The sequence below is a fragment of the Gallus gallus genome, chromosome Z (assembly GCF_016699485.2).
Source record: "Gallus gallus isolate bGalGal1 chromosome Z, bGalGal1.mat.broiler.GRCg7b, whole genome shotgun sequence".
Lineage (NCBI taxonomy): Eukaryota > Metazoa > Chordata > Aves > Galliformes > Phasianidae > Gallus > Gallus gallus.
In genome coordinates, this window is record NC_052572.1 from 47,196,559 (window position 1) to 47,215,027 (window position 18,469).

An 18,469-nucleotide genomic window follows, 5' to 3' on the forward strand; every position below is an offset into this window, starting at 1 on the left:
CACAGCACCTGGGTTGGTTGTGAGCCTGTAGAGCAGGATAGCAAAGTACGATCCTGAGTCAGATCTCCTGACTTGCTAAAGGCTACAATCCAAGCACTGCCCTGAATTTAGGTTCCAATCACACTGCACTGAGCCTAGCAAATTGGTGTATTAATTTGATCTGTCAGCTCACTAGGGATACAGGACGATGTTCATAATTGTGCATCTGATCAGTTGCAAGGAAGAGTACCTTGCAATTCTACCCTGGCTCCATTATATCCCACCAGGATTTTGAGCTTCTCACAATTTGGAGAAAGAAGAAATCAGAGGATGCCTATTCAGTGCAGTGTGAAGTATGTCTCTACAAACCGGTATCTCTTATGCATACAGGACTGAACAAGGAGCCTCAGTGGGCACTGCCACCAGTGCTGAACTCCATCACCTCCTTGTCTCAAAGGAGTTGCAGGTGAGCAATTAAAAAAAGCTCCACCAGGACAAGAAAGTGGCCAAGCAGCTGCTCTGCAGGAGAGGAGCTGACAGCTGTGACCCAAAGTAAAGAGACCAGAGATAATGCTTCTGAGGGTAAACAGCTGAGGAAACAGAGCAGAGAAACAGAAAGTAATCCTTCCAGCAGCTCATTCTTGCAAGGCCAACACTCACGTACCACTTGCAGCTATGGCTTTTGACTATATAATTTGAGACAGAGAGTAACTAATTAGAGACAGAAAAATCCAAGAGCAGTCAAAGACATGGGAGACACAACCCGTGGGGAAGGACTAGCCGAGAGAACACTTAACAAAGTACCATTTTGATAGCATTTGGGTTCATAAGAAATAGAAAAAAAGATCACTGTGATGGGCAGGCTGCTAACTGCAACAAAGTGACGCATAACTTTTAAAAATACTTTCTAGAAATAAGAATGGAAAAACAGTTTGGTAGGCTTCAGAAGGAAGTGGCAACATTTCATTGCTGGAGGTCTGTCAGAACAGATGGGTATCCCTCTCACAAAGCCCTTCCTAGGGCACAGGGAGAGACCTTCCAAACGTCCTTCCAGTCCTCTTCTTCTGTATTCCACCTCTAATAACAGACTTATTTTTTTTATCCAACTGCTAAACTTTTGAGGGAGAGGATGAAGTTGAAATGTTACTCCAAATTGGAATTAATTCACAGCTCTGCTAGGAGCAGACAACAGACATAATTTCATCTTACTATAATGATGGCTACCATCTCCTGCTCAGCTGGGCACTGCCTGTCAGCACATAAGAGACGTAGGCATTTCTAGATGAACTGGTTTATTTAGCACCAGATCAGTCATGCAAGTCAATTATTAAGAACAGACTTCCCACCATATAAGCACATTCTAGTGTCATATTGGCATTTCCATACAAGCACACAAGCAGGTATATTGGTCCCAAATACAACACACTTATACAACAAAATTGTCCAGGTTCTCTCTGGTTCATTTACAGAGTATCAGAAAGTTACTACACGAACAGGCTTAGTGTGAAGTAAATGTGCACCACCAAAAAGCAGTCCATGAATTTCTGTTCAGTCACTTAGGCCTGTGCTAGTACAAGCAATCAGTGTTGATAGTGCAGGTGTTCTTAGACATAAAGTAGTAAAAGCAGGAGTCAGGTACATAGGACATGGAGCTAATTTGAGCAAGTCAATACCTAGATGACATTTTCCAATATTATTCTTAGGAATCCAGCCACCATTGCTCTGAAACCAGTGAACTTCTGCAACAGGCTTATAAAGTACTCAGTGTGACAAGTCAATAGCGTTGTTAGCCTGCTTGTCTTAGCAGCATGTCCTTTACCCGTGCAGCTTAAATTAGCATGAGCTCAAAGCTTCACACACCCAGCCTCAGGGATGGGAGCCATCAAGAGCCAACCAAGGCCAAGTCAGGTACTAGGCCTTCACATACTGTATCCCCTCAGGAAAAGAACAGCTTAAGCTGGTGAGTGACTTGGCTAAGGGTTCCTCTGCAGGGATCTGTAGCAGATAACTGTACTCTGTTCAGTGCCTCCTAAGCTTGCAAGGACATCCCAGCACAGCTCTGTGAGATTAATGCACTTCTTCCTCCCAGTAAGGAAGTCTCTTTCTTCCTTCTACCCCCAGACTGACTCAGCCACCCTTGCTATTCTTAAAGATTGTCTTATTTATCTTAATCCTAAGGGCCAGATTTCATACCCTCCCCATTCCCATCTTCCTCCTAATCACTTCAGAGTTCACTTTCTCACTGGCATAGGTCTCTTAACACTGCTTCTTCTGCCAAAAGAAAATAGAGAGAGAGAGGGAATGAAGAAAGTTCCCCTAAGTCCCCTTTGGAATATTAAATGAAATTTCTGCTCTTTAATCAGGAGCACTAGTATGATTTCTCATGAGGAGTGTGTGGTGTGAATAAAGAAATGGCTCCTGTTGTGCATAATGGCACCAAGCTGGGGTTTGCTCACAGCAGCAAGCTCTTGTTTGGAATTAATCTCAGTAAAAGTCACCATCCTCTTGCAGCCAGGCTGGTGAAGATCTGAGCACAGCGATCGAGGTGCCCACCTCTGCAGTGAGGGCAGTATGGTGGCAGTGCCCACCTGGGACCTCCTGCAGTGCTCTTTAGGTTCCCTGGGCCCTGCTGTTCTCCAGGCCCTGTTGTTACCCAGGCCAGTTTCTGGGAGGACAGCACTACAGAGATACATATTTTCTAAAAATGCATATGCACACTGTCCATTCTGCTTAGTTCCATGAATGTTTCTCAACAAAGCTGGCTTTTGGAGTAACAACACAGCTCTGAGGAAGACACATCCATAGCAAGCCAAGGGAAGGACTGGGAGATGCATTAATAATATAAATAGAGCAGCTTTGGTTTCTAATAAATGAACAGTGGGGTCAGTGGTGAGAATTTTCCACCTAAATGATTTCTTTGTTCAACTTTCATAAGCACAACTGATTATGAGGGCTGAAAAGGGGATAGAAACAAGGGAACCTGAGAACCTGGAAAAAGGACTTAGAGACACTGTGCCCCATTTTTGTTGTTCAGAGAAAGCTGAGGAGGAGCTCTAGAGCTCTATTTGATGTGCACCATAGCAAAATCCTCTGGTGTTCCTGTTGCAGGAGTTTATTGTTTGGCAGTGCTTAGGGATCTGTGGTGGTTGTTGTATTGGTTTATGTAAAGTTAGCACTTGTAAATAACAAAATTATGTTATGACTTTTGGTTATTGTTTTTCCTAGATACTTTGGTTCTAGCAGGTATGGGAATTACAATTTCTCGCATTACTATACGACTTCTTTGAGATGATATTTGGATGGTTCTGTGGTTTGTACATTCTGTATCCATCTGCTAAGACATCATCCCATGATTGCCTTTACTGCCGTGATGGAGCCAATTGATTAAAATCATTTCCGTTAACATCAAGCAGAAGACGGACCTTAATAGCAATGTGTCAGATAGACAGCACTTCAACAACCATGGACTTTTGCAGTTCACTCTTCATATACCCAGTTTTGCTAGCTAAATATGGCTAAAACTGGGAAGTCAGTCACTGGACATTTGCAAAATCTAGAGCTCCTCTGTCCTGCCCAGGAGGAAGAGAAAGAATTCCTGTGCAGGATTATAACTGCATGGCCTTGTCACAGCTGATGTGCTCAGCGCTATTGCTTTGAAAGGGGATGAAGGCAGCATTCCTAGGGGCTGCAGTGTCAGAGAGATGTGGCTAGCTTTGTGTACCATTAATTTACATTACGCAGGAGCTTTATTATCAGCGGAATTAGCTCTAAAGGATATGGGAGAGATGATACTAAGGGCTGGACTGATAAAGCAGTACTCTATGCATGGTTCTGTGGACAAATGAATATGGCACAGTGGCTACTGGAGAATATTGTCTCTGGAGATTGCATGCCATACATAGCTATAAACCGCACCTGAGGGCTTGCCTTGCCTTTTGCATTACCCAGTAACTGCCTGAAGTCTAATAGACACTAATTTCATTTAGGAGCACCATCTCATACCTGCCCAGAATAGGGATAAGGACTACAGTCATTTTTCTATTTGACTGACTTTCCCTATGTGTAGATATGTAGGTGCAATGATTGATTCCACAGTGCTATATTATAAAGTAGATAATTGTTCACAGCTCCAGACAACGATAGGGACAAATTATTATGAACAGACTTTGCTGCATCTTCTGCCAATGCTCTAAGTGGCAATGCTGCAAAAATAAGTGTTCTATTACATCAGTTGGTATTAAGAACATCTTTGGTCATATATAGCACACATGACATCTTTCAGGGTTCCTGAGCCCAGCATTTCTTTGGGGTGACTGAACTTACATCTTCACAGAAAGAAGACACAGTTGACGTAGCAGCCCCTGGTGTTGAGGAGCAGGACCTGCATGGTACTCTTCTCACCTCACCCCACTCTGAGCCTCTCATGCCCTACTCTGGCATAGCCCAAGCACCTGAGACAGCCCAGGTGCTTTCCTTTTCTGTCTAAAACTAACACAAGGTGCTGAATTATCTTCTGGTTCTGGCATTTGTTGCACAGCTTTGTGCTACTTCTGTCACCCAGCTACATGGTCTTGAGAAAGGAAATGAAAGGTGCCAGAAAACTGTGTGATTCTAGGAAATGGGGAGGAAAGGAGATAACCCACCCACACCCACCTGGACACTAACTAGTGATAAGAGATCAGCCAAGTGCACTCCTACAGGCAATATGTTTATACTTGAGCACTACCCAGACTTTTGGAGCAAAACCAGTCTAAGGAGGAGGCGTGAGCTCCTCAATGCCCCAGGGTGATGCAGGTCTGTCAGAGCACCTGGAGCCTAACAGGTGTGGGTGGCTCCTCCCATCCAGCAAATGGCAGCCCTTCCTGGGCTGCGGGCCAGGACACAGGATGGGGCATACGGCAGGAGAAAAGCAGGCCTCTGGCCTTGAGTGTGTGCTGGCAGCTGTTCTTGGAGCTGGAGCTCCACACGGAAACACATAGCTTCACTCTCTGTGTACTATCATATAATGCTGCAGTGCTGCAGTACGTCAGGCAAACAACAGCAACAACAAAAAAGCAGCTACTACTTTCTATTATGGGAGTGCCTCTACTGTATTTAATAGGAGCAAACACGTCGTGTTTAAAGCTGCTTGGCCAACAAACATCCTCCTGGTGTACAGATAAAGGGCTGGACTCATCTCCTGCTCATACACACTGTGGCAACTCTCACCACCTCACAGTGCTGTGCTGGTGTTGTCAGCCTGCTCCAGTCATGTCCACAGCACATGAAGGGAAGAGGGCACAGCAGTGTTTTTTTCCAGCTGTGTCTTGGTAGGAAGGAGCCAGAGCTGCGGAAAGCTGTTTCACTGTATTCATTAATCTTTCATACCGTGATGCCCCTGACACTGAATTTCATCCAGATGTGATCCATGTATACAGGAATGTTGAAACACTAAGGTTTCAGTTCCAGCTGAGTAATGCTGGCAAATGGCAGAAGACAGCTCAAAAAGTTATTGCAGCTGTTGTGGCTTTCAATAAATTTAAATATGCGTGTGTACTTTTATATAATTATACGTATATCTATAAAGTTAATTTTATTGATACGTCCAGAATTGGTGCACTCTATTTTATAGTTCCTGCTTCTGCACTTATGCCTACCTCCACAACATGCCTTCCAATAAAGTGCTTTTGTTTTGTGTTCCAGGCTGGTGGGGATGAAGAGCATCCAATGTAGTTTTTTGTTTTTGTTGCCTTTACTAGATTTTTAATCATATATGTGCCCATTGTCACATCCCTATGTTAGAGGATTCACAGTGCAAGAGCTCATGTTTGTACTGGCCCTCCAACAATACTCACTGAATTACTCTGGCCAAAGTTTTAAATCCCAGACATAAAGCAAAATTTTGGTTATGCGGAGAACATACAGTCTCGTCCACACAAATGTTTACATGTCCTGAAATCAACATCCTTAAATTCTAGACTAGGTAGTTATTTCATTCCAATTTCACTCCTCTAAGCTCCTTATCACATCTCTCTTATGTTTCAACACAGCTGATGAATTCTGTTCTATACAATGCTGCATTATGCAGGGCCTTATCAGGGAAACCAAATTTCTTTATACAAAAGCAGAATTACCTTTTCCCACTGTGGTTGTATGTTCTAACTAGAATTATTCTGAAAGGGGGGGAAGGACATTTTCTGAGCTATTACTGTACTGTGAAGTCACTTTAAGGAAGTTCTGGGCTGCCTCTTGGGTTACCTTTGGTATCTTTAGGACTTGCTTGTATCACTGCCACTGCTCTAGCTGCCACTGTTCACCCTGCCTGGTGCAGATACTTCTGTTACTTGAATACCACACTTATATAAGCTATATGCCAATAGCCTCAGCAGCTACAAGTCAACTGCAGAGAACCAAATTATTTACCAAGAAAAACACATAACCCCTGCACAAACCAGGAGCTGGAGCACTATGCTGAGACTTGTGCATGCCTGTCAGACTGGAAGCAGGCAATACGTGGGGCACTACACAAAGATCTGCAGAACCCTGAACCCCATACCTTTGTGTACTTCTCTTAGAAAAACAGAACTGCATAGCATGAGTCTTGCTAATAGCATGATATGGACATACGTGGAAGCTGAGAAATAGCTGCCACACATTTGGAAATTGGTGCTTATTTTCCAGAGCCCTCCTGTATTTGCTGCTTAGCAAATACTGCTATCTGCCTGCTGAGCTGGGCACTGACAACTCTGAGCACCTTCATTCCTCTTCCTGTAGGAACCGTGGTGGTGTCCTTGTTTCCTGGTGGATGCTTCACTGCAACAAAACAGCAGGAGAGAGACTGTCACTCAGCAAGAGCTGGGCTGTAGACCCCTCCAGCCTGGGATTGCTCTCTGCAGCCTGACACCCTTTCAAAACCTTTTTGGTTGCTGTATTCACCCTAACACCACATGGCTTTCTACAGCATTTCACTCTATCCACCAAGGCACAAATCCTCACAAAGGAGTTGCTCTGCAGTGTTTGTCAGTTTCCTTTCTCATGCCCAACAACCAGCTCACCATCAGGGACTGAAGCACGATGTATCAACCTTCTGCTCTTAGGGCCTTTTGCATTCAGAACTTTGACTGTGGTGAGCCTGCATCTTACAGCATGCTTGCAAAAAGCCACAGAGAAATGCCAGCTAAAATGACAGCACTGGGCTGATGCGGTGCAATCTGCCATCAGCAAAATAAGTGTTCAATATGATAAAAATCTGCTAGTGTTTCAGAGTGAATTCTTCCAAACTTGTAAAAAATCCTCTTGAGGGTAAAGGCAGGAAATCTCTGGCTGTTAAACAGAGACTGGATTCACAGTCTAGCTCTCAAATTTTAGCTTTTAAATGGCTAATAGAATCCACATCTGGAGGAAAACTTTTGCTAAGTTCAAATGCTTCAGAAAGATGGCAATGTTCCCCCTTTTGTACCAGAAGAACTCTGATGATATGCTGAATGTTTCAAAAATCTAAATCTTAAGAGTTTCAATAGGGAAGAACATCAGTAATTTTCTACCTAGTTTTTAACTATACATGTGGAACTGGCCTGCCTCCAGTCTCTTCTGGGTGTGTTCCTGTTTTTTATCCACCGTAAGACACAAGTGTTGTGCTCCACTCCCAAGTCTGAATTACGAGGTGTGATTTTCTAGACAAAAACAATGCACATAATGTTCCTCTCCTCATGCAAGTGCATACACCCTAGTGCTGCTGTTCCTTCTGCACAGTACTGACAAACAAGGCATAATATTTTACTGGGCCACATATTGGTAATTCCTCCAGCACAGACACTCTGATTGTTTTACACTTAAGATAATGAAAGCCAACCAAGCAAAAGCATTTTAAACCTCAGAGTCTTTATGTACAAGGCTGAGCTGCATCTGAGATCACGCTGTCATGGAGCAGTCTCTAGTTCCATGGTGTTGGTTCTTATTTATGACGTGCTACGTTATAATTTAACAACAAGCAGATTTAAGATTCAGCTAAGACTATAATACTTTTCATCTCAGACACACCATGTTTTAGAAGAATATATTCCCGCTCAAGCGGTCACAAATGTGCAGTGACTGTGCCACCGGTTCCACTTCCTCAGATCAGAAGCAAATATCACCACTGGAGGAGGAAATGTAACCGGAATCTCAACGAACTCAGATGCCTCCGTCGCAGTGAGAGAGAAAACCTTTGGCTGCGAAATGCATTAGTTCTGGTGCCCCTTGGTAGAAGATAAGAAAGATAGTAAAAGGCAAGACAAGTGGATGTGCCTATCTCCTTCTTCAAAGTGGTTATTCCTAAAGAATTTTCCTCCAAATGTGAATCTGTAAGTGGGTCTTGTTGGCCTGCTCACAGTCATTACAATAAAATCAGGCAGAACCCTCAGCTCCCCTTTAACAGCCACCTTCCCACCCGTTCTTCCAGCTGACAGTACCAAATCACCTCAAAGTATATCCCCCCAGAAGAGACAGACACACATATTTCAAATTTGAACCATACTTAGCACAAACTCAGTGGGTTTAAGAAATGGGTAAATCATATCCAGAACAATATGTTCGTTAGCATTCACTTTACTGAGCAAGCAAAGTACTCCTTCTTGTAGTAATCTAGATTACATTTTATGTAGCGCATCTGCCATGAGTAATGTCCTATTACCTTTTATTTTAACTTCTTCAGGAAACGTAGCTACTGAATGTTTTATCAGTGACTTTCAGCAGCTGGTCTATCTTCTGAAGGCAAGTTGTGCAAGGCCTACCTTAAAATAGAGGAATCTTGAGTATATAAGGGACGTAGGTCACTATCAGTATCAGAAAGTTTAATAAACACAAATGACAGTGTTGTACATCAGGTTCTTTTAGCCACTTCTGTAATATAGCAATAACATGAAATCCCCATGCTATCAAAGTGATATCAAAGAAATGTAAACAGTCATAAATACTGATGCTTGGTAGTTTCTCAATTCCTACTGATCACATTCAAACAAAGATCAAGACAGCTGAAGAGACCGATACTAATTTTGCAAGCTACTGCATGCACACAGCTTGTAGCTTCATACACAGGAGCTCTAGGCGGATGAACAATCTGTGCTTGCGAAGCATTTTGCATGAGAGGTCCTTTCTCAGGAAAATTTAGACTAATTGCACTGACAAGTGGAAACTGGTTGCTTGTGATTTTAAATTCTCTAGGAAGCAGGCAGATTACACTAACTGTCTCCCAGAGTGGTTCCCCAGAGCAAAATCACTACATTGTGGAATAGCTTCCTTCAAGCATTTAAAACTTGTACAATTGAAGATTATTCTCAAAGGCCCTATAAAAATGTTTCTAGCTACACAGTTTAGAAAGTCACAAATAAATGCAACAGTATTCCAAAAATTTGCATCTACTTTAATCCCCTATTTCTCTGTCTTTTTTTTTTTTTTTGGCTAGCGCTTTGCTAGAGAATGAAATAGCAGGAAGCTGAGTAATTTTGGTTGTCATTAATGTGTTGTATATAAACAAGAAAATTCAGAGTAAGGCATTCTCAACAGAAGCTTGAGGAACGTACATTTTCATGCCCAGCAGAACTAATATTTCAGTTTGTTCCCAGAAATAGTGGAATGTTTCTTCCATATAAATCCCCAAATACTTTTTAAATTTTACAGGTAAAAAGCATTATTTCATACAACATTTTTAAAAGCACTGGTTTGGTATTTCCTTCCATTTTGTCTACTACAGGATTATGAACGTGGAAGGAAGCAGTTCAAAGAAAATCATGACATACAGAAGACACTTACTTCCATAAACTGAATTAAATAGCATTTGTTTCAAACAACATCTAGAAACACTGTATAGATGTATATGAAATATACGCATCATGGTAGGTAGTTATTCATCCCCATATTTTTGCCTGCCAGCATTACTGCAAATGACACGGTTTCCTTGACATGCCTTATGGAACAGTTTATTATTTTCATAAGTAGTCACATGCATTGAAGGTAGAATCACCAGCAGTGCATTTGGCACCCCAAAGCAGAACCAGAGAGGCCAAGCTTACGAATCTGTCCTGCTGAAATGACAAGATAGCTGGTGTATGAAATGACAGATCTCAGGTGTAACAAGGGAGCGCATTGACCTAAGACATTTCTTCTGGAGCTTCTCCTGCTTCCTGAGTAGATTTCTCTTCAGGCTTGCTGTCACGGACAGGAGATGCACTACAGCTGGGCTTGTTGCTGTCATGAGCGCTGTGACTGCTGGCGCTGCCAAGACGAGTTGATGCCACAACAGCTTTTACTGCAGCCTGAGGAAGACAGGATCAAACAAGCATTCCATAAAGGATATAATCTGCCAGCATTACAGCTACAGAATCACAGCTGTCGTAGCCACAGCATCACGGTCCTGGGAATATCATGCTGCTTGTTCTTCAGCAAAACTTCATCTAGATACCTCCTGTTCAGATTTAGAAGGCTATCTGAAGTATGTGGCTGCGGTTTAAAAGAGATGCTTTTATAATGTTACAAAGTTGGCCAATATCAACATAAATTTTATTTCATCTGAACACACAGCATTATTTTAAAAACCGTGTCAAACCTCCTGCACTCATTAGATGGCAAAAACAAAGCTCTTTTCCATTGTAATAATTATTATCATTGATGTATTACTTTATTATCATTGATTACATAAGGGAAACATATCTACGTATACACACGTATATTCATACAGACATATATATAAGGGATGTTCTGAAAGCAATGTCTCCTATATAATGGTGAAGGTGACAGCTTCCTGTATTGTATCACTGCAGGTGATGAGACGTAGTGTCACAACTATGAGACACAGTCAAAGCAGAAGCCTATGGAATGGTGACACATGAATTTCCCATTAATGAAGAAATTCAAGATGCGGCCCTCAGAGGGTCAAGTGATGTGTACTGTCTTTTGGGATAGGAAAGGGGTGATCCATCTGAATTTCCTGGAACCTGGACAAATGATCAACTCTGATCGCCACATCGCAACACAGACTAAGCCAGGCATGTCTAAGCAGTGGCCTGTGGGCTGCATGCATTCCAGCACAGCTTGCAACGTGGCCCGCGGTGACTCTTCCCTGTAAAGTGGCCAGGTGTGCATCCATTGCTCACAACAACCAAACAGTGGTATGCGATCTGCACTGCTGGGGCTAATACGAGGGCACGAGGAGGGTGCAGCACTAACACAAATTATGGCAAACAACCGTATGCACTGTAATACATTGGCTGAACACTGTCCTATGGATGGCAAAAATCATGCTGCCATGCTTTCTGTTTTCATACAGGAATTTGAGAACAGGCTTCAAGATTTAAAAAAAAAATAATCACCTTATGTTTGCAACTCCATTTTCAGTTGATGTGAATACATTACCTGCATGTTTAATAATGCAATGTATGAAGTTGCAATTGGATATTCAACTCGAAAATGTGATGTCTTTTTACCAGACTTTTATAAGACATTTCTTACCAGAGATAACTGTCCCTTGCTTCACAGTCATACTTTATTCATATAATCACTTTTGGCGATTCGGACATAAGTGAGCAACTATTGTCAAGGATGAAGCATAGGAAAAGTAAGATTCCATCAATACTCTCTGATAAGCGCCTTGAGAGCTCACTAAAAACTGCAACTACTGCTACTGAAACAGACTGATGCACTAGTTCACAAAAACACAGTCACATATCCCACTGGTTTTATGTTTTTATTGCACTCTCTAGTAAACATTTTAGAAGGGCTGGTCTGAAAGTAATGCCTCCTATTTGTTTTATGTTGGCCCACATCAGAGATAGATGATGGTGGTGTGGCAGTAGAGACTGAACCTTCCCACACATATTCTGTTCCATTTTGCTGCTGTGTGACAGATGGGGAACTTCAACTTTCCTGACATATGCTGGGAATACAATTTAGCACAGAAGAAGCAGTCTAGGATGTTTCTGGAATATATGGAGGACAACTTCTTGATGCAGATGATAAGAGAACCTACGAGAGGAGCTGCCCCGTTAGACCTGCTGTTCAGAAACAGAGAAGGTCTGGTGGGAGATCTAGAGGTTGGGGGCTGTCTTGGGCAGAGTGACCACGACATGGTAGAGTTCTCAATTCTTGGTGGAGGCAGGAGGGGGAACAGCAAAACTGCTACCTTGGACTTCCGGAGGGCAGACTTTGAATTGTTCAGGAGGCTAGTAGGGAGAGTCCCCTGGGGTTCAGTCTCAGAGAGTAAAGGGGTACAGGATGGCTGGTTGCTCTTCAAGAAGGAAGTCTTAAAGGCGCAGGAGCAGGCTGTCCCCCTGAGCCGCAAAATGAGCTGGCGCAGAAGAAGACCGGCGTGGATGAATAGGGAACTATTCTTGAGGCTCCAGGAGAAAAAGAGAATCTACCTTCTCTGGAAGAAGGGACGGGCAACCCGGAAAGAATACAAAGAAGTTGTTAAGATGTGCAGGGAGAAAATCAGAAAGGCAAAAGCCCAGCTTGAACTCAACCTGGCTGCTGGGGTAAAAGGGAACAAGAAACTCTTTTACAAGTTTATCAACAGCAAGAGGAGGACCAGGGAGAATCTCCATTCTCTACTGGATGAGGCTGGCAATGTGACCACTGAGGATAAGGAAAAGGCAGATGTTCTGAATGCCTTCTTTACATCCGTCTTTAAAAGACAGACTGGTTATCCTCAGGTTTCTCTACTCTCTGACCTGGCAGTCTTGGCTGGGGAGCAGACTAAACCCCCCACAATTCAGGAGGAAACAGTCAGAGACCTGCTACTCCAACTGGACTGCCACAAGTCCATGGGACAGGATGATATTCACCTGAGAGTGCTGAGGGAACTGGCAGAGGAGATAGCCAAGCCGCTTTCCATCATCTATCAGCGCTCCTTGTTGACGGGTGAGGTCCCAGAAGACTGGAGGCTTGCCAGTGTGACTCCCATCTACAAGAAGGGCTGCAGGGAGGATCTGGGGAACTACAGGCCTGTTAGCCTAACCTTGGTGCCAGGGAAGATTATGGAGCAGATTGTCTTGAGGGAGATCACGCAGCACATGAGAGACAACCGGGGGATGAGGCCTACCCAGCATGGGTTCATGAAGGGCAGGTCCTGCCTGACCAACCTGATCTCCTTCTATGATCTAGTGACCCGTCTGGTGGATGAGGGAAAGGCTGTTGATGCGGTCTACCTAGACTTCAGCAAAGCCTTTGACACTATCTCCCACGGTACTCTCCTGCAGAAGCTGGCAGTCCACGGCTTGGACAGATACATTCTTGGCTGGGTAAGGAACTGGCTGGAGGGCCGGGCCCAGAGAGTGGTGGTGAATGGAGTTAAATCTAGCTGGCGACCGGTCACGAGTGGTGTTCCCCAGGGGTCGGTGCTGGGGCCTGTCCTCTTCAATATCTTTATTGACGACCTGGATGAGGGCATTGAGTGCACCCTCAGTAAGTTTGCAGATGACACCAAGCTGGCTGGAAGTGTTGATCTGCCTGAGGGTAGCGAGGCCTTACAGAGGGATCTGGATAGGTTGGATAGCTGGGCTGAAGCCAATGGGATGGGATTCAACAAGACCAAATACCAGGTCCTGCACTTTGGCCGCAATAACCCCAGGCAATGCTACAGGCTTGGGGCAGAGTGGCTGGAAGACTGCGTAGAGGAAATGGACCTCGGGGTGTTGATTGACGCTAGACTGAACATGAGCCAGCAGTGTGCCCAGGTGGCCAAGAAGGCCAATGGCATCCTGGCTTGTATCAGAAATAGTGTGGCCAGCGGGAACAGGGAAGTAATTATTCCCCTGTACTCAGCACTGGTGAGGCCGCACCTCGAGTACTGTGTGCAGTTTTGGGCCCCTCACTGTAAGAAAGGCATTGAGGCCCTGGAGCATGTCCGGAGGAGGGCAACAAAGCTGGTGAGGGGTCTGGAGCACAGGCCTTATGAGGAGCGGCTGAAGGAGCTGGGATTGTTCAGTCTAGAGAAGAGGAGGCTCAGGGGAGACCTTATTGCTCTCTATAACTACCTGAAGGGAGGTTGTAGTGAGCTGGGGGTCAGCCTCTTCTCTCGGGTGACTAGTGATAGGACTAGAGGGAATGGCTTCAAGCTGTGTCAGGGAAGATTCAGGCTGGACGTTAGGAAATACTACTTCTCTGAAAGAGTGGTCAGGCACTGGAATGGGCTGCCCAGAGAGGTGGTGGAGTCACCGACCTTGGTGGTGTTTAAAGAGCGTTTGGATGTTGTGTTAAGGGACATGGTTTAGCGGGAATCATTGATGAAGGGCGAATGGTTGGACTGGATGATCCTGTGGGTCTTTTCCAACCTTAGCGATTCTATGATCCTATGATTCTATGGCAGCAGAGGGACAATCTGACAAAATCGTGTCTGACATGGAATTGCAGATGAAGCAAAAGTGTATCATTTTTTCCATTAAAAAAAAAATAAAAAATTGCTCCCATTGACATTCACTGATGCTTGCTGAACACATACAAAGACCAAACTGTGGATGTGAGCACAGTGGTGTGTTTCAATAGTCGTGATACCGACAGTGGGTCACCTCCACTGGTGCAGGTTTTGAAGAGTGTGGCATGAAGGCTCTTGTTCACTGCTGGTGAAAATGCTAATGGTGGTGACTATGCTGAAAAATACTGTTTTGTTGCTGAGAATTTGCTCTATCAAACAGAATTACTGTATTCATTGTACCTGTTGTAATTTCCAAGGAAATAAGTATGACTTCACTTTTGCAGTGAGCTACATATCTACACACACACACATATAAAATAGTAAATGTGGGGAACAGGCTCTCATACCACATTAAATGTCAAAATGTGAGGACACACATTAAGGCAGTTATCTTAGCCCTTGCTTTTATTGCCTGCAAAAAACCAAACATATGGAAGTGAGGAGAAGAAACACTAATCTATTAAACAACCCTAGCTATTGTTGGCTTGGCCAGCAATTTGCATAGGGACCACAGAAGATGTGAGTATGCCTGAAGGGATGAGAGGAATGTTTTTGTGGATGGTTTGGAGATGTATTCATACAAAAAGAAAAAAAAAAAAAAGAAGAAAAAGTCAATATGGAAATGTAAAAGCAAACTTTATAGAAGTTGGCATCAATGAAGAGTCATCTAGTACAGAAAATGAAGTCAAAATGCACCAATAAGTGTGGCAACAGTTTTGAAGATGGAAGTCTAGACTTCTTATAGGGAAATCACATGGATCCACATTAGAAAGCATTTCAGAAAACAGACTACAAACACAACAGGCCACTGAAAACTAGATCTTTTTAATGTAATTTACTTTCACTAGGCATGTGGATATTTATGAAACAAATTCAACACAATCTATGAAAAAGAAAAAAATCACTGTGAGCTTTAAAATTAAGTAATAATTTAAGTGCCAGATTCTGAACATGGGATGGGACAATTCCGACCATATGCACAGGCTGTAGGACAGGAGGTGGGAGTGCAGCCTATGGAAAGGGATCTGGGCACTCTGGATAACAGGAAGTTGAACATGAGCCAGCAGAGTGCCATGGCAGCCCAAAGGGCCAACTGTATTGTGGGGTGCACCAGGCCCAGCACTGCCAGCAGGAGAGGGGAGGAGTTGTCTGTTCTGTTCTGCGCTGTGCAGCCTCACATCCAGCACTGACCGCAGGTTGGGTGTCACAATATACGAAGGACATACAACTGTTAGTGTCCAAAGGAGAAGATGGCAAAGGGCGTGGTGGGCAATATACATGAGGAGCGGCAGAGGTCCTCATGTAATGAAAACCTGTTACTGGTCTTGTATATTGGGACAGAGAGGGTAGTTTTGTGTTATTCTTACATTATTAACACAAACTTTATTAACTGGTTTACTGCTTTGTTCTTACTTTTATGGGTAGGTATTAATTATCTAAATACTTATTGCTCATTTTATATAAGTATGTTAGTATAAAAGACCAACTCTATAATAACTGCTAACTCCAGATAATTCTTATTAATTATTAGAGATTTCGTTGTTTAGTTTTTGACAGAAAAGCAGTGAATAAATAACCTTACAAGTAAATAAGCAACAGCTGCTAAGCACAGAGGTATAGATTTGTTGTCTTTATTGGCCTAAATAAACTAGACAGCTGGTGACCAAAAGCGCAAAAATACGTAGAGAATCAATACCAAGTGTACAGAGAGGGCATGTTGTTCTTTGTGACCTCCTGGGCAGAGAATATAACAGCTCACTCATAAATAATTAATTTTATGACTCTTTTCAGTGCTCTTAAATCATTTTGATATAACAAGATTGCATGACATCTTCGGTGAATACACAACAATCCTGCTCTTCGACTACAGAAATCTTTTAAAAGGGAACAGTGTTAATACACATGTCACCAGTTCTGCATGTGCAAAGTGTCACTGTGAATTATATCTCCTGTGTCAAAAATGACAAAACTTTTTTCTTTGCTCTTTGTCACAGTTCTATAATAAAACTTATAAAAAAATGAATAGAAGTAAATTAAGGGTCATTCCTCTGTGAATTTAATTTTGCATGGGGTTATAAAATTCACAGACAAGATGCTTTTTACTCTTATTCCACAGGGCTATAAAGGCAGCCTTACTGTAGCTGTTGAGAATGATTCCTATGCTAAAGCCATCTTGGAAGTCTTTTCTAAGCAGATACAAATCTTGAACAACTGAAGAAGGGAGAAGGGGAAAAGGAAGTTTCTCGATGCTATGTCAGTTTGATGCTCAATTGCCTACTAATTACACATAATAAATCTTTTCCTCTCTCCTCTGGTGGTAGATAAATAGATTAGATAGTCAAGGAGCAGTCTGATGACTCAGAATTCTCACTGCAGGTCTTATGAGCATTCTTGCCTTACAGTATCTAATCTTCAGATAAATAATTCCACAATTGCTTTCACAGATATTTGTAAATGTAAAGTTTGGGCCTGTTAATCACAGCCCAACGCCTTGTATAAGGTGTTCAGAATGCTGGCTCTACTATAATGCCATGAGTTAAATTCCTGCTTTGCACTGATAGATGTAGGAAATGTAGGTGGCTTACATATCAAAAGCTTCTATGGTAGACTATATACTTACCATATGTATGGATGCATATCTCATGAAAACACTACTCAGATTTTTTTTCTTTCTTGTCAGCACTCCAAGCATCCAGCAAGCAGTACTAGGCAGGACAGACCAGTGGATGAAAGAATTGGATGGACGGATGGATGGGTAGATGGATGGATGGAAAGATGCATGGAGGGGAGGGAGGTAGGAAAGAAGGAAATGATTTCTGGAAAGATGTTTATATTCTCAGCAGTTTGTTTGTGTAGAATTTTCAATTAAATCTCATTTTTATTTGTCTGGCGGCAGATATTGACTAAATAATTTTTGATTTTTCCACCTACACCAGATATTTTATATAAAAAACACATGACACTGTCCTGGAAAATTTGCAAGGCCTCTGTAGGCTACTAACTTTATTGCACACTTTCAAAGCCAAAACAGAGACTAAGTCAAGAGACTTGCCTTAAGTTTACGCCGGGCATTGAATTCTTGAAGCTTCTTTTGTGCGTTGTCCATGTGTGCAAAATTTGCCGCTTTTCCTGTGACCCATGGATGCTGCAAAGCCTGTAGAGTGGTGAGGCGTTTCTTGGGATCTAAGACAATTAACTTTTTAACCTGCATCACAAAGACAAAATACAGTAGACTGTTAACCTTATTCCATGTACAGACTTACACCATGTAATCACTACCAGATACGTAAAAAAATCGAGTGCTTCATTCAGGCACTACATAACCTTTTGTAAACATGAACTAGAAAGTACTGTGTAAGTATTTCTTTTGTAGTCCTCTCTGAAGCTAACAGTGTCATGCTATTGCTTCTGCTGTTTTTCCCAGCAGAGCTAGCTGCACATCTACAAATGTAGGAGTAGGAAACTTTTGGGAAGAAAGCACTGTAGACATACCTCTGGAATGGTGATGGTGCAGACTGCTGGCTGCAAAGTGTGTCCAGTCAAGCTGCACTTCGTGGGGTTTTATGCATGCTCTGGAAAGGTGATTTTGTTTTATTTTTTTTTAAGGATGAGGATGGAGTAAAATAGTGTAAGGACAGTACTTAGAAGCAGTACATTGATGCAGGTTTCCTTCCCACATACACTGTAAGAAGAGAATTGCAAGTGACAGCACAGGACTCCACTGCTGCTTCAAGCCCAGGTGTGAAGGATGGATTTACTTTAGGTTCTCTGAAATTTCCTCACAAAGAGCTTTTAAACAGTAGCCTGACTGTGCCTGACACAGGGGCAAAGGAGTGAGCCTGACTTTTGATGACAAAAAGGCAGTAAATGGTGCTTTCTCAAGCTTATGAAATCTTCAAATCTAATTTAAAAAATACTTCAAATTTCTACAATGGCTTTCATTTGAGGCATCCTGAAATACTTAACAAACACACCAGTGCAAGCATTTTTATGATACTGTTCGTCTAAGTAAAATAGAATTGAGAATTTATATCTTCAGTATCAGTGAAATAACTGAACTGAGCAAGT

General features: G+C 42.7%; 1 protein-coding gene across 3 annotated transcripts in view; it reads right to left on the minus strand.

Moving 5' to 3' along the window:
• Positions 1–1,254: 1,254 nt before the first annotated feature.
• The window catches only part of CAMK4 (calcium/calmodulin dependent protein kinase IV), a 172,898-nt gene continuing 155,683 nt past the window's right edge, over positions 1,255–18,469 (minus strand). For 2 of the 3 annotated variants that reach the window (NR_173400.1, NM_001397233.1), the window contains 2 exons: positions 17,454–17,606; positions 8,773–10,250 (listed from right to left, as the gene is read on the minus strand). Coding sequence is in view for 2 of the 3 variants with exons in the window: in NM_001397233.1 (NP_001384162.1) it covers positions 10,086–10,250; positions 17,454–17,606 (318 nt within the window). In the remaining variant the exon portion in view is untranslated. Of the gene's footprint in view, positions 10,435–17,453; positions 17,607–18,469 lie in introns of all 3 variants that reach the window. The other variant, XM_046905487.1, reaches the window with a different exon arrangement.